Genomic DNA, 15,935 nt, shown 5'->3' on the forward strand with positions numbered 1-15,935 from the left:
CTTCTAAGGATGGAAAGGTGCAACAGATGATGCTCAGAGCTGTTTTTATTTTTCTTTGTATTGCTTTCCGCTTCAAAGCCGAGCTGTCAGCTTAGCATAGCTAAACAGATGTCATCACAATCTGCAGTGGTGGATTGGTAAAAGCTCAGCAGGTTTAACTGTTTCTTTGCTGCACCCTGATGTGCCACCTACAGTAAATCACTGCCATTGCTTTGGTTCCCCCAGATTGTCTCTGTGATGAATGTCCCCAGGAACCTGTAAGATGACGCTCTCTCCTCACAGTTTCTGTTCATATGGAGTCAGACAACATCCTGTCTTTGTCTCCTAAAGTCAACCAATATCTATTTGGCTTTGCTAGTGTTGAGCAGCAGGTATGGAGTGCTGCTGTGCCACTTCCTGAACCTCCTTCATGTGTGCTGAGTCATCCCCTCCAGTAATAAGTCGCACCACTCTAGTGAATTTAACTCTCTCGGATGTGTCAAGCATCAAGGTGAGGAAGCAAAGTGGGCTTGTTTTACCAGCTCGTGGGTAGCTGGTGAAGAAGTCTTTAATCCAAGCTTAGATGAGGATAAAGGGTTATTACATGTCAGAAATATGTGTTTAACAGTCAGTTCATAAAAAGTATCCTGATGTAGTTCTTTTTGTGTTTTTAATTAACCATTCAGTTCATCAGTGTGCCTGGTTTCCCTGAATACAGGATGGGGTAGACCAAATTTAGGGAGACCTTATGACAAAGTGAGTGTAGCAGAATCAGTGGTTCAGAATCAGATCTGACTCTCTACATTTATCAGCACCTGTCACCATACTCAATAACTCCTTTCATTAGACCATAAAATGTACATGTTTATACCAGGACATGCCTTATACAGAGGAACAGACTTGCTGTGATCAGCCGCTAGGGTTGTCGTGGTGCAGAATTTTCATGTTATTTATATGTGTTGTCTGTGTATTTATTGTCTATTTGGGTAATTGCTACACATTAGCTAGCATCAAGGATTACCACCACCATTTGGCCTTTCCCGTTTGTCAGCCTAATTAGCAAAGTTCCTCAGAATAACACTTTTGCTTTTGCCTTTTCGACTAAAGAGGATTGACTAGCTATGCTACCAGAGTTTTTAAACTTCTAGAAGCAGCTCACCGCTGATTCTAATGATAGTTCTGTCCCCGTCTGCAAGGAACTGAAGGGGCAGATTGCCTGTCTCTGCAATGCTCCCCAAGCTATTTTCATCTTGGCGAGATTAAAACAGTTTAGTTTGAATATACTCATTTGTGTCATAATCCATACAAAGAATTCCTTTTTTGCATCAATCATATTGAAATATTAAATACTTTGATAACCCTTTGCTGTTCTCCAAAGAAGTTGCTAGCCTAATATTAGCACCATGAGTGGGAAATTTAGTTGTTATGCATACACTAGCCATCTTGAATGGTTGATAAAATATTTTAGCCAACCTTTTCTTGCATCCAACCCTAATGTGCTTTATCTGTGTTCCCCTCAGGTGGAGCGGATTGTGGACAAGAGGCGAAACAAGAAGGGCAAGTGGGAGTACCTGATCAGATGGAAAGGTTATGGGCGTAAGGAGGACACCTGGGAACCGGAGCATCACCTGATGCACTGCGAGGAATTCATCGACCAGTTCAACAGCTCAAGATGGCATTCACATAAACGACCTAAGATCCCAAAAAACCACGGGGAGCCCCTCACAGCCAGCCAACATTCAGCTACAGAAAACTCCCGGGCGCGGTCTGAAGCCCGTAAGAAGAAAAGGACTAGTGGTCCAGCTGTGGGGATGAGAGTTGGACCCGTTTTAGGAATTGGAAGTGGAGGGTCGGGACTCGCTCATAAACAGAAGAAAGTAGGTGCTGGTGCTGGGAAACCTCCTTTAGGGGAGAGAATGAGCAAAGCCATGACATACAAGGCTCATCCATCAAGTGGGCCTCACTGTGTTGCCCTATTGAGGGTTCCTCATAATGGACTTCAGAACGGAGAGATGGAGCCTCTTGTGTATAGTACAGCACCAAGGTCACATAGACTGCCGTCAGATAGGGGGGAAACAGAACTAGGACAAAGAGATACCACTGGATCACAGTTCACTACTGAACTAGGTAAGATGTTAACTGAGCAAATCGTATGGTAAGCCCAGATAAGATTATAGTACATTAAAAAAAAAGTTGATTTGTGACAGGTTTCACAATAGAGTCCACAACACAAACACAACACTGCCCTGCTGGTGGTAAGTGCAAAAAAAATTTCTGTTTGCCTGTAAAGCAGAGACGTCATCGTCAGTGGCTAGTGTCCTGTTTGTTATAGATGTTTCTCTTGTTCAAGGCGCCTGGATGAAGTTAATGTTCATTTCCAGGTCTCTATGGAGCTTGACAACATGCTGAGTCATGTAAAATGGATGTGGTGGAGCAGGAAACATTTAAGATATGCAGAAAAGCCCGCTCTTGAAGAATGCAGTTGGAAAGCATTTATATAAAGTTATCGCTCAATTGTAGATCCTTAAATGTTCAAATTAGTTTCAACCGCTTATTGTTTTATATATGGGAATTAATGCTAAAAATGGGTTCAGTAAATGTTAGCTGAGTAAAAAACTGTCCTAAATCACTTTTAGTAAAATTGTATTTTTGAAATATGTAATTCTTTTTTCACACAGTTTTACATAGTCTAACATAAAAAATCTATTAAAATGATTTGTTTTTTCCTGAACTTAACCTTTTCCAGGAAAATAAAATAGTTAAGCTCTGTACTTAAATATCTAATCCAAATCAGCTCTGTACAACCCCCACAATGACAAATTACACCTAGGAAAGATTGTGGTGAAAATATTGACCATCCATTATTGCTCCTGTTGGTTTTTCACTTTATGTCACAGTTCATCATGTATATATCCCCTTGTCATTAATGATGTACAAAACAGAGGTGGGTGTAATATTTTGACAGATAGCTCACTCCACCAATTACATTCAAAGATATTGCAATGGTTAGATACACTGACTTTTAAAATTGTCTGTGGTGCACAGAAACAGGATATATATTTACCAAGATACATTCAGAAAATTATGAGAAAGGAAATGTGGGCACTGATGCTTGTTGATTATATACTAAGGGTTAGAAATTTACAGCTTAGGTGGGAGAACCTGTCAACAGGACATCTATGCTGTTCACAAATCTGGCCTTTAAGGAACAGTGGCAAGAAGAAAGCCAGTGTTAAAAGAAAACATACAATTTCCAACTTGGAGTTTGTCACAAACTATGTGGTGAACACAACTGGAAGAAGGTGCTCTTGTAAAAGGACACCAAAATTTGGACATTAGAAAAGTAACACTCCATATCAGCCTAAATACACCATCCCAACAGTAAAACAACAGCATCAAACATAAGTTTGATACTGTGGGGAGAGGGAAAGTTGGTAAGAGTTTAAGAATGTGGACAGAGTTAAATACAAATAAGTCCAGAAAGAAACCCATTGCAGGCTCCAGGAGAGTTGAAACTGTATAACATACCTTTCTACTATAAACCTTGTGATTTGAATGAAGCTTTACTGCTGTTCCGGAGTTTTTTTTATCCCTTTAGCTGTATTGCTGAGTATTTTTTCACAAAAAGTATCGAGCACAGACTGCTTTTTCTGAACTGGTCCAGAAGCATGGTAAAAGATTGCCAACTAATTTAAATTGGGGATATGCAACATTATTTCTTGGGTTTCTTGAATTGATGTCATTTTTATTATTTTGTTTCTAACTGTCGGGTCACAAACAAATATTTTAACCCTTGGAAGAATTTTTCAGGGAAATTTTCATGCCTTCAAGTCTCAAGAAAAGGCTTTTCAGAACTGTTTTTAGTTCTGTTGTTTAAAAGTTGACCAAGTCAATACTTTTCACAAATCCAATATGAAGAAAACTTTAACATTTATAAGTATCCAAGTTATTAATCTCATCCCATTTGTTTGAACCCAACTACATGGCATGACTGTCCAAATAGGCTCAAATGCTCTCAGAAGCCTGATCAATAAAGAAGCTGAAAATAAGACAAAATAAGAAGTAGGTTATCATTTAAAAATCCTTTAAGCGTCACATATTTTCCTCCAATTATTGCAATTTAAAATTGACATTTCTAAAATGCCTTTTCTTCTCTATGACAGAGTTTTCCTATTCCATGATAATCAATGTACTCTATGATAGAGCTTAGTGCTGAATACTTTAGCAGCCTCACATTTATAATGTAGAGAGCTGTGGTTTTACACACTGGGGCTTGTTAAAGCTCCCAATGAGAGGTGATAACACCTTTTGAATTTCACTCTTGGGTCACAGTCCAGGGTCTGATCCATGGTAGTTAATCATTACTGCTGTTCTGAACAAGTCTTTTTTGATTTAGCAAAATTCTGTATCAACAGGGATTCCTCTCTTTTTTTATTATTTGTATTGATGTGTAAAGAAGAGTCTGGACAATTTGTTATCGTTCCATTTCTTGGTGCTGCGTTGGTTTGTAGCTGCTGTAACTTTGAAAACAAAGAAATAAAGTAAAAACCTAGATATTGGATTTTTGGGTAAAAATGACTAAAGTAGTTAATTTCCCAATTACTGAGATTTCCCCTCCAGGCCCATCACTAACCAAAATGTATATAGGAAAAGACAGCAGTTCAGGCATTTACCATCTTGCTTATTTTCCCATTTAATCATGGAATCATAGCATTAATATAACTGTCAGCTAAATAAACTTTCTCTTCAAGGAGGACTCCTTTAAGATCAAATCGTTTCCATATGTTACCCACACTTAGCAGGTGCACCAGAATGTGAACTTAAACATGCTTTACAAGGATAAATATTTTATCTGTCAGGTATTTATCCATGCAACATTCTCTATATGCTAACAATAGGGTCACATTATTGTGTTGTCTTATAGCAATCAGTCACTCTGACAGCCACTATACATCCTAATCTCCTAATCCTCAGAAGAATACTTCACTCATCTCATTCAACAACCTCAGCTCCACTCATTAATCCACTGCAGTATGTAAATATATATGTAAACAGTATATATTTGGTTGCCAGTACTTGACACAAATGTTCCAAATCTTTAAAATCACAACACATATATTATCAGAAATGAGAATAGACATTAACATATCTATTTCTCTATGGATATTTACATGGAAGATGGGCAAGTGAGATGTTAAAAAGAGCATGTTCATGGAGAATGTTCATTATTTTCCTTATTATTTTTATAGGGACTATTCTCACCCAGTCTTTGTCCACAATCTCATAAGTTCTCAGCACAAAACCTTGCAGCTTCAAAGTAAATTCTTGTGGGCAATAAAATCTCATCTCTTTGGTTCAAAAATTAAATTCACAAAAGTATATTATTCACTTTTAAGAGACTCTTCTGGAGGCATGCTACTTTTGCCACAAACTATTGAGGGACCAGATCACCACCAACTGAACACAACCATTTCCTTAACAGTGCTGTCAATTTAAAAAATATTTTTTAAGCACTTCAGAGGTGAAATCAAATCATTGTTTCTTAAAAAAACGGTCTGTCAAAAAACATGCTTTTTAAAGTCATCCTTCTGAATATTGGATGAATTGGCAGTACAGTGAAAAGGCCTCACCACATGGGTTGTTGTGAAGGAAGTGGTGTTTTTTTCTGAGTGACTTGTGCTCTTGTGTACTCCCACATCATGTCAAGATGTTCTTGGATAAGACATGAATTTCTTGCTAAACTTGTTGTTCTTTGTCTTGTTTTTTTTTTTTTCCACCTGACTGTCGTCATAAGCTGAGGTTGTGCTTTGACGGAAATCCTCTGCTCAGTGTGACTGTGCTACAAATCAAGGTTGCAGCTCTTAAATATTAATGAAATCAGGCTAGAATTCACTGAAGTCCACCGTGAAACTTCAGAGAATGAATTGAGAAAAAGCCTTCAGATGATGCAGATGTGCTATTAAGCTCATTCAGAAGTGACTCAGTTTCCTCCAGTTTCTTACATAATATTAGGCTGAAGCTGAGTCCCCCAGATGTTGTATATTTGAGACACAATGAGATCTGTTATGAAAAAAAAAATAATTAAAGAGTATCATAATGGAGCTGAAGGGATAAGAAATAACATGTGAAATTGGATGATTCTGTTCAACATTTACATTAAAATATAGGACACCATGCAACACCTGTGTGTTTGTCTAACATATTTGGACTTATGAACATTTAATATCTATTTCAACAACAATAAAAAAAAATCTAATTTAAATAAGCAAATAAAAATTGAAAATGTTAATGAAATATAAAAAAGAAATTCAATAAATTACAGCAGCTCCACATGTATTCCCACTTAGAGTAATTGAAATTACACACAATTTTATCACATCAGGTGCACATGATTAAATGGTCTGTATTAAATATTTTGTTGATGGTATGCTCCTGACTGTTTAAGTGAGAGTGAAAAGCATGGTGGGACACAATGAGATGTCTCAAAGAAAAGCACTTCTAGAATAATGTTCTTTGGATAGTTTAGTCTGAATTATTTGCACAACAGAACTGAGGGCTTTTTTTGTGTAAACAAAGTACAGCATAGTAGGAAAATAATCTCAAACCAGGTGAGAAGCATAGAGCTTCATATATCATGGTGTGAGCTGTTGGGCTGCTGCAGAACCTGGCCAGCACAATAAACATAGAATCCACCATGAAGTGTATCTGAGGGTGTTTGACGAAAATGTGAGACCATCTGTAAATATACAAATGCAATGAAGATGACAATAGCCCAAAATGTACCAGTATTTTGGTAACATACATGTATTTTTTTTTTCAATTTAGCTAAACTAATTGTAAGCTTATACAGTTTAGAAAAATAAACACACTTTGTTCCAATGAGTTGCTTGTATATATTCCCAGCCACCAAGGGTTGGCTGGGAATATAGAAAGGGAAAGATGCGTGTGGAGTTGAACCCCAGATCTTGATCTAATGGAGATGCCATGGGGAGACTTGAACCAGGCTGTAAACTCAAAAGATCTTTTAAAAATCTCACAGCCTCTGTCAGGTGTGAGACAGAGGCTCACACCTCTCTTTTCTAAGACTGATGGTAGAGACTGGTAGATCCCTATAAGAAGCATCTCATTAAGGTAATTTCAACCAACTGTATTACACACTACGGAGTGTTATCTTTTTTCCCGGTTAGAAAACACACTTTGTGGTTGATACTTCTCTTTGTAGCAATCCCTCTTCCTAAAGAAGCATGAAGCAACAGTGGACAGTTTATTGCATTGTGTCATTACTTTGGCGCAATACATCACTATGAGTTTGCAGGTAGTGACCGTTTCTATGTTAAAGACATAAGTTTAAAGCAGGAGTAGCTCCTTTTGTGGCTTCATCTACTGTAGGAGAGACACAGCTAAATATATAGAGGCTGATCCAGAAGTAAAATACATGTCATGAAAAGACAGTTATTCACAGCAATGCTCCTTCAGTTTCTTTGTCTAAGAGACAAACACAACAAGTAAAGTTCAGTAGAAAAAAAATTGTCATAATTTTTGTCCTTAAGACTGCAGGTTCAGATAATAATCACTGACTTCCAGTTTAAGTGAAAATGAAAGTCAGTGATTCTTTTTTTTTCTGAACACAGAGCTAATTTCTGCTCCAGCTTAGACATGAAAGCAATTTTTTTCCTTCTGTTTCAACAAGAATTATTCTGTAAACTGCAGTTATTTTACCATTTTTTTCCCATCAATTTGAATGTGTTTGACAAAAATCACATGAAAAGAGCTGACATCACACAGAGCTGCAAAAAGAGCAAATGGAGTTTAATCATAAGTTGTCAAATACAAACTCCCTTAGAAAGAAATAAAAATGATCTTTTCTGTCACCCCTCATTCAGGCTCCTCTCTCACCAATGGGAAGATGCATCTGCACAGCTCAGTAAAGAGGAAGTTGGCGGAGGAGAAAGGCTACGTGTTTGACAAGCGGCTCAGGTATAACGTGCGACAGAACGAGAGCAACTGTCGATTCAGAGACATTGTGGTCAGGAAGGAGGAGGGCTTTACGCATGTCCTGCTCTCCAGCCAAACCACTGACAACAATGCTCTAACACCAGAGGTGAGAGGAAAACCTGCCAACAATTTCTTCCTTTTCATTTGTCTTGTCCCTCTTGGGGGTATTGTTCAGTGCTGTATTGGTAAATAAAGTTCAAGGCAACTTTTAAATGCCTCACATTTAGTATTAGGTTGCATTTAGGAATACTCGCTGTTCTGTGATGTAAGCTTATTTCTACAGCACCATCCCTACATAAGGTCATTCAAGGATATTGAAACAGAGAATTGCAGTAAAAATAAGAAATGTGTAGAAAAGCTAATCAGTTCCATATATTACAAGACGGATTTCTATCTGTTGAATTTTTTCCACATTTCGCCAGATTGCATCCATAAACATCAGTGTATTTCATTGAAAATGTACTGGGTAGGCCTACACAAAGTAGTGCATTTCTGTGAAACAGCAGAAGACTACTGCTTTTCCAGGTAAAAACCTAAAAAGTATGGTGCAGTTGAATTCATCCCTCTTTGCTCCGATAGCCCTCCCTAAATAAAACCTAGTCCAATCAATCACATCCTTGAACAGACACCATCTGTGTGTAGTTAGTATGAATTCAGTTGTTCTCTCCAGACCTCAGATCTTTGCCAGAGAATATTCATGAACAAAAACATAGAGAATGCCAAAGAACACACCAGACAAGTCAGGAATAAAGTTGGAAAGACATTAAAACTGTGAAAATCCTTAAGACGTGGCCTCCTACATGAAATGAGGCGGGAGCAATAATCAAGATCACAGTGACTTTCAAGTAGATGCAGAGATCCACAGCTGAGGTGGGAGCATCTGTAAATCTAAAGGATTCAAGTTATTTTTGCAAGGCACCATAACCACTCCAACTGAGCTTTTTATGTGCCAGATCGAGGAACAGCAGTTCTGTTTGACATCTGCCCAGTGTGATGGTGTCAGCTGCATAAAGCTGCCATTAGCGTACTTCTGGAAAAAAAATGTCTTCTGCCTCCTGCCAAAGCCAGCTTTGAAAAGTTTACTATGAGGGCTACAGGCCATTTAATCCAGAGTTCAGCCATCTGTTTTCACAGAGGCAAGATGATACTTGAACAAGTGGAAAGATTATGCTGGTGATTCAAAGAGGAAAGAAGCTTGTAATAGCCTTTTGAGAGAAGTGCAGACCCTAAAGAAGATTTCCAGTGTTTCAACTGATCTTCCTGTAGCACCATCAATGCTGCACAACATTCAAGCATTTCCAAGAGGACCACTCTGATTACAAAGATATATATTTTGCAGGAGCATCATTAAAAGCAACAAATATTTTTTGGCAAAGACTGAATGCATTGCACCCACTGGTAGCGGGGTCTCCCTATTTTTAGAAGCATTTCTGATTAGGTCTGGTGTACCAGCTGTGTTCTCTCTACAGGCATAAAAGATGCAAAATCTGCACCAAGCTGCGTTTGCCGGTATTTCCATAGTCTCCTCGATCACCTGCTGACGCTATGTCAGCTAAACTCCCTTCACAAAATCAACCTGGAGCGACAATTTGAACAGTGCAACCTGCCTCCAGAGGTTTCTCCCTGACTTGATCTGGTGTCAAATAAAGAAATTACTCTCAGCGGAACTTCCCTGTTCAGAAGTTGTGCTGAGAATAAATTCTCTCGATGAAACGGCATTCATTTCTACAAACTGAATTGTCAGTGGCGGTGAAGGTAAAAAAAAAAATGTGAGAGGCAATTCAGGATGTCAGGTAATGGCTTTCTTCTCAGCTGCTTCATGCGTTGTAAACTGGCTGCCTGCAGGATTCCACCAATATGAGCTTGGATGCTTATTTCCACAATCAGTCAGCAACAAACTGCTACATTTTCTGTGGATTGATTAAGTTACTTGTTTTCTAGCTACATGGCAGCAACTCTTAAGTTGTTGTGGGTTTTTGATTTTGGGAAATGTTTACGGCAAAAGTTTACACATACAGTACAGACCAACAGTTTGGACACACCTTCTAATTCAATGGGTTTTCTTTATTTTCATGACTATTTATAAGGCAAGAAATCCCACTTATCAACCTGACAGGGCACACCTATGAAGTGAAAACCACTTCAGGTGACTACCTCTTGAAGCTCAGAGTGTGTGCAAAGCAGTAATCACAGCAAAAGGTTGCTACTTTGAAGAAACTAGAATATAAGGGCTATTTTCAGTTGTTTTACACTTTTTTGTTTAGTGCATATTTCCACATGTGTTATTCATAGTTTTGATGCCTTCAGTGTGAATCTACAATGTCAATAGTCATGAAAATAAAGGAAACTCATTGAATTAAAAGGTGTGTCCAAACTTTTGGTCTGTACTGTACAAGTTTGTCTATTTTGAGCCTTCATCTCTTTCTTTTCATTTTCAGCATTGCTTTAATATGTGTTTCTAGAGCTCAGGGTTGGGCAGAGATGATGAGCTGGATCGCAGTCATCCACCTCAGCCTGATAACTCTGAGCAAACAGGTTTTTTCTGCTGCTCACATGTTACTCTGAGCCTTCACACAGGACTGTTCTCGCTTTGATGCAGCGTTGTGGGCAAGGCAGCCTGTACCTCACAGGCACTCAAGTGGCCTAAGTGAGGCTGTGTTTATGTGTGTGTGTACTTTCATGTGTAACAGTAAGCCCATAAGATGTGGGCTTATCAAACAGCTCTGATACGTCCTTTTGTGCCTCTCGTTCTTTGAAGCTGCAGAGACAAGGCAATCCCTGGATGTGCTTGCTGAATAGGTTCACTTTAGAAAATCTGGAAATTTATCCCGGTACATTTTTCCAAGGAGGAAAATCTTTCTGAGGCCTTAAGTAGAGTACTTTTTCCTGTTACAGAAGCTAATACGTCATAGCATTCCTATTTTCTGTGCTGCTGTAGAAATCATTGGTTTTAAAATCATTTCTGGTAAGGTTTTAAGGTGGTTTGACTATTACTTGCAGGATAGATATGTTCCTGTGTTTGTTGGCAAGTCTGTCATCCTCAATCAAAATGATCTTTGGAGTACATCAGGGATCCACTCTTAAAATCCTCCTGTTTTCTTTGAACATGTTGTCATGGGGGATGTCATCTGTAAACATAGCATTAATTTTCCCTCTTATGCATCTGCACATCTATTTATTCCCTTCTAAACTCAATTTTACATACAAGCTACAAGATATCAAATGCTGGATGGGACTGAATTTACCAATCGCTCCTATTGACCGGACACATCTGACCTTCTTAGCTGTAAAGTTGGACCTATCCTTTTAATTTTTTTTTTTTTCAATATTCACTTTATCTTAAGTAAGCATGTCAGTTTAGTTTTTTTTTTATTATTATTTTAATGCAGCTTTTGAGTCTCAGGAAGGTCAGTTCAAGTTAATCAAAAATATACTGTATCTTGAGATAGTGATTCATGCAAAATTAGACTGTTGTGACTCATCATATCTTTATCTGAGCCAAGAAAGCTTACAATCACTACAGATAGTTCAAAAGGCAGCAGTCAGACTTCTTTCCAAAACCTAAAAAAGAGACCACATTACTAGAAGACCATCAGTAACTACTCTGGGCCTCCTTTGAAGTGTATCTAAAATCTCCAAACCTGTTTCTCACCTGGCTGAAAGGTCAGCTCCTCTGCCAAAACTCTCCAGGCCACACCACACATTCAGCTGAGATTGAGGTTTTTCGGTCAGGGAATTGATTTTCTTGACTCTCCGACATGCAAACTCATGTTTATCTTCAAAATGTCTTTTAAAAACATAGTTTATATGCAGGTATCCCATGCCTCATACAAGCTATGTTTTACATGTGTTCTAAGAATTTTTGTTTTTCCGAGATTTTATTTTGATTGCAAGTTTAATTTGAGTAGTCATGTTTTATTAGCTGGTGGTATTTTTTATCATATTGCTGCTTTTACTTGCTTGTCCTCTTAATTATTTTGAATCTTGTGTAGCACTTTGCGACTTCTGTTTGGAAAGGTGCAAAATGAGTACTTTATTAGTAGTAATTATAGTAGTAGTTAGTTTCAAGTAGTGTTTTTTTGTAAACTAATATTTTGAGACATCATTTTAAGATAACCTCAAAGCGATAGATCTGGTAATCTCTTCTACACTGTATGCACCACTTTTACAATATATTTTGTAAGCCAGTTCACCTGTGTCTATTCAATAAAACATACCCTGTCCGTGGCCACACACACAGAGAAAAACTCTCTCTCTGCTGCAGCACCATTAGGGGTAAATGCTTGGTTAGAGTCTTTTATGAAAGTCCTTCAGGCAGTGGAAGTATTTTCAATCTTTGATATTTCATCTATTCACTTTGAAAAGCTCTTCAGTTGCTTTGGCAGTGGTTGCTGGCAATTTGGCTGTGGGCTGCATTCCCCATTGCCATCTTAAATGCTCACCAAGGAGGTGGGGGGAGATTCTGAAACCTAATAGATACTTCCTGGTTATTATTATCACTTGGTTTTGTAAGTGTAGCAATCTTTTCTGAGTTTTTTTTGTTGTTGTTGTTTTACCCTTCCTAATGTCAGGTCAGAGTCATAAGCATCCACTTATAGTCAGTTATTTCGAAAGTAAAAGAGAGAAAATAATAGACTTTCCCTTACTGACGGTGATGAAATACAAAGTCTAAAGCAGCAGAGACTAGATGATTGTTTGGGATATACATGCTGTATCCCTGAGTTTTCACTTCCAGGAAGCTGTTGTTCATAGTTTCTGAATTGGTGCCATATTTGTTTGTTTCCAAACACCCTCAAGATGTCTCCTGGCTGCACTTGAATGTCACTTCGACAGCCCTCTTCCGTCTTTCACACAGAGCTGATCCAGCATCTGTTCGTCTTCGCTCCATGTTTGTGAGCTGGGTTTTAATTTGTCTCGCTAAAATGCCGTCATTTGTTATGGAACAGAGAAAAGCAGCTGTTTTTCTATCACTCCAGCAGGCATTACATCGATTCGGATTAATTTCCTGTAAACTTGTGTTGTTGCTGAACATAAAGCCTCTTCTGTAACCTGAGTTGTTTTACAAACCATCATTCTACATTTATCAGACTCTCGATGTGTCAATCAAGAGGGACAAGTCTTTACAATGTCTGTAAAAAGGCTTACATCCCTGCAACATAGGGAAAATATAAGCTCAGACTAAGGTCACGATCAATTGGACAGGACAGATTATACGCTTGATGAGACATGGAGTATTAAGTTCAATTTAAGGTTGGATATTTAATATAGGTCAAGGGTGATAATCTGATTAAAACGCATTATCAGAATGGCGATTGACTGTAGATGGTAAAGTGGGTGGGGCGGCAGTTTCTAGGGAACCAGAAACTGCCACCCCACCCAGAGCCCACTCTGGTCTTCATTGCATGAGACAAAGACCAAAACATGCAAGTTGATACCTCTATTCTCATTTTAAATCATTTCTGGTGCTTCGTTTTAGTGTTTTTGAACTGCAAATTTGAGGTATAAAAATCAGTAGTTTTTTTTTAAACAATGTGAATATGTGTTCATGTTAAGTAGGGAGGTAGTTTGCTTAAGCTACGGTACAAAACGAATGAGTTGTGATGTTGATATGGTAAAGTCGGCAGCTGTTAGCAGCGAGGCTGTCAAACAAATGAGATGCTGAACAACTTGGCATGTAAATATTTTACTCAGACTCCATCCTGGGAGAATATTCAGAGCGAAAAGTAAAGTCTTTTTCAGTCTGACATTTTTTTTTAAGAAAAAAATGCAAAAAAATCACTCAACTGTTCAACTGTAAATGAAAGGTATACTTGAAGATTCCAGCAGAAACTGCATTCAGATTCTAATATGCTGGCCTGAACTCTTATCACATCCCAGATCACATAAACGTCTACACAGTGTCTTACAAAATTATTCATACCCCTTGAACTTTGTCAACTTACGACCACAAACAAATACCTGTTAACACAGCACCTTTTGAAGTTTTACATTTAAAAAAATAGAGTTGTGCTTAGTCTCCACCTTTCTTTCAGTTACAGTTTTCAGCATTTTGGTTTATGTCGCTTAAGCTTTGCACATCCAGAGATATTATTTCCAGTTCCTCTTTGCAGAGTAGCTCAAACTTAGTCAGATTGGATGAAGATCATTGATACACATCAATTTTAAAGTCACTACAGATTTGCAATTGGATTTGACTAAGCCATTCACCTAATACATCAATGTTTTATGGATTTTTATGTAAAGGTGTCAGAGTAACTGGGGCTGAAATCAAATGCACACTTTTCAGTACAAAAATTTAAACCATGTAAACTTCCAAATGAAGTACCACATCATTTTGGTTTATCAGATTAAATGCTTATGAATTGCACTCGAGTTTGTTGTTGGGTGACATAATGGAAAAAGTTCTGTTTGTGTCAATGCTTTTGAAAGGTACTTTCAAGTTGCCCACTGATTTAAGTCAAGCAATGCATTACTTTATCTTTATGTTGCTACAGAGAGCTGACTTGTCGTGAAGACTAAGATGAAGTAATGTAAACTGGTGAGAAATATTTTCCTACTTGCAGCAGAGCTGTGGAACATCAGCAGGTCGACTGTCGTAGCTTTTATTGGACCTGAGGCAAATCCTTAACTTTGGTGTCTGCTCTCTGGCTGCATGTAGATGGACCATTTCCAGGACTAGACAACTTTGTCCTGACAGGCTTTTGGGAATCCTTTGTCAAATTGTCTGTGACACAGTTTTATGTTCCAATTTAAGATTTTCTTGTCTTTCTTTTTTTCCTTTTCTTATATTTTCTAAAAGGAGCAAATCTTGTAAGATCTTCTGGCTCACATCTGATTTGTAGTTATTATTTATGACTGAGGAATAATTAATTCACTTCATGTTCACACCAAACATTTCCTGCCCTTTAAATTGAATTCTAACACATTTGTTGTCCTCATTTAAATAAGCCAAAACACGATGGGATCAGCCTGCTATCAGTTTGTGAAGTCTATTGTCTGCCGATATTGTAAACATTTCTCACTTGTCTGTTTGCTTACACCTCTACAAAAATTGCTGCCGCTTCATGTTGCTCACTTGTTGCAGGAGTATGATTTGAACAAATCATACTCCTGCCTGACAAAATTTGACATCTTTCCATCTGTTTCTACAGATCATGAAGGAAGTCTGTCGAGCTTTGGGGAATGCTGCGGCTGATGACAGTAAGCTGTTACTCCTCAGCTCTGTGGGGACAGTTTTCTGCAGTGGCCTGGAGCCCTCCTACCTCATAGGGCGTTTGTCCACCGACCGCAGAAAAGAGAGCAGCCGAATCGCCGAAGCTGTACGGTAAGACAGAACCTCAATCTTTCATGATATGCACTAGTTGTGGGCAGAATCTACACTCATCTCTCTGATACCCCTTCAGGGACTTTGTGTTGGCGTTTATCCACTTCAAGAAGCCGATTGTTGTGGCAATAAACGGGCCCGCTTTGGGTTTGGGGGCATCCATCCTGCCTTTGTGTGACGTAGTGTGGGCTAGTGAGAGAGCGTGGTTCCAAACACCATGTGCAGCCCTCCACCTCACCCCCTCTGGATGCTCCTCTTACACCTTTCCTCAGATTCTAGGTGTAGCTTTGGTGGGTCTTTGCTTCTGTTCGGTCTATTTTTATCTAAACAAACCACATGAATAGCTCATTTTGATAAATGTAAGGATTGCATGACGCACTGAAAAAAACATCCTCTAACTGCAGGCCAATGAGATGCTTTTCTGTGGAAGGAAACTCACAGCACAAGAAGCATGTAGTCGAGGTCTGGTATCACAGGTTTTCTGGCCAACCACATTTAACCAAGAGGTGATGCTACGCGTTAAGGAAATGGCATCATGCAATGCTTTGGTAAGGCTATAACTAAAAAAACTTGTAAGACTAACCTATTTGTGATACATAACCCTAATTAACATTCTATTGCTTTTCATTTTGTTCCC

At 38.4% G+C, this 15,935-nt stretch overlaps 1 protein-coding gene across 2 annotated transcripts in view; it reads left to right on the forward strand.

The window, feature by feature from the left end:
• Window positions 1–15,935, forward strand: part of cdyl2 (chromodomain Y like 2) — a 36,388-nt gene that overhangs the window by 17,751 nt on the left and 2,702 nt on the right. For both annotated transcript variants that reach the window (XM_005804977.2, XM_023332710.1), the window contains exons 2-6: window positions 1,500–2,106; window positions 7,863–8,080; window positions 15,126–15,298; window positions 15,378–15,588; window positions 15,703–15,846. In XM_005804977.2, coding sequence (XP_005805034.1) covers window positions 1,500–2,106; window positions 7,863–8,080; window positions 15,126–15,298; window positions 15,378–15,588; window positions 15,703–15,846 — 1,353 coding nt within the window. The remainder of the gene's footprint in view (window positions 1–1,499; window positions 2,107–7,862; window positions 8,081–15,125; window positions 15,299–15,377; window positions 15,589–15,702; window positions 15,847–15,935) is intronic.

This window comes from Xiphophorus maculatus, chromosome 4, assembly GCF_002775205.1.
Source record: "Xiphophorus maculatus strain JP 163 A chromosome 4, X_maculatus-5.0-male, whole genome shotgun sequence".
Lineage (NCBI taxonomy): Eukaryota > Metazoa > Chordata > Actinopteri > Cyprinodontiformes > Poeciliidae > Xiphophorus > Xiphophorus maculatus.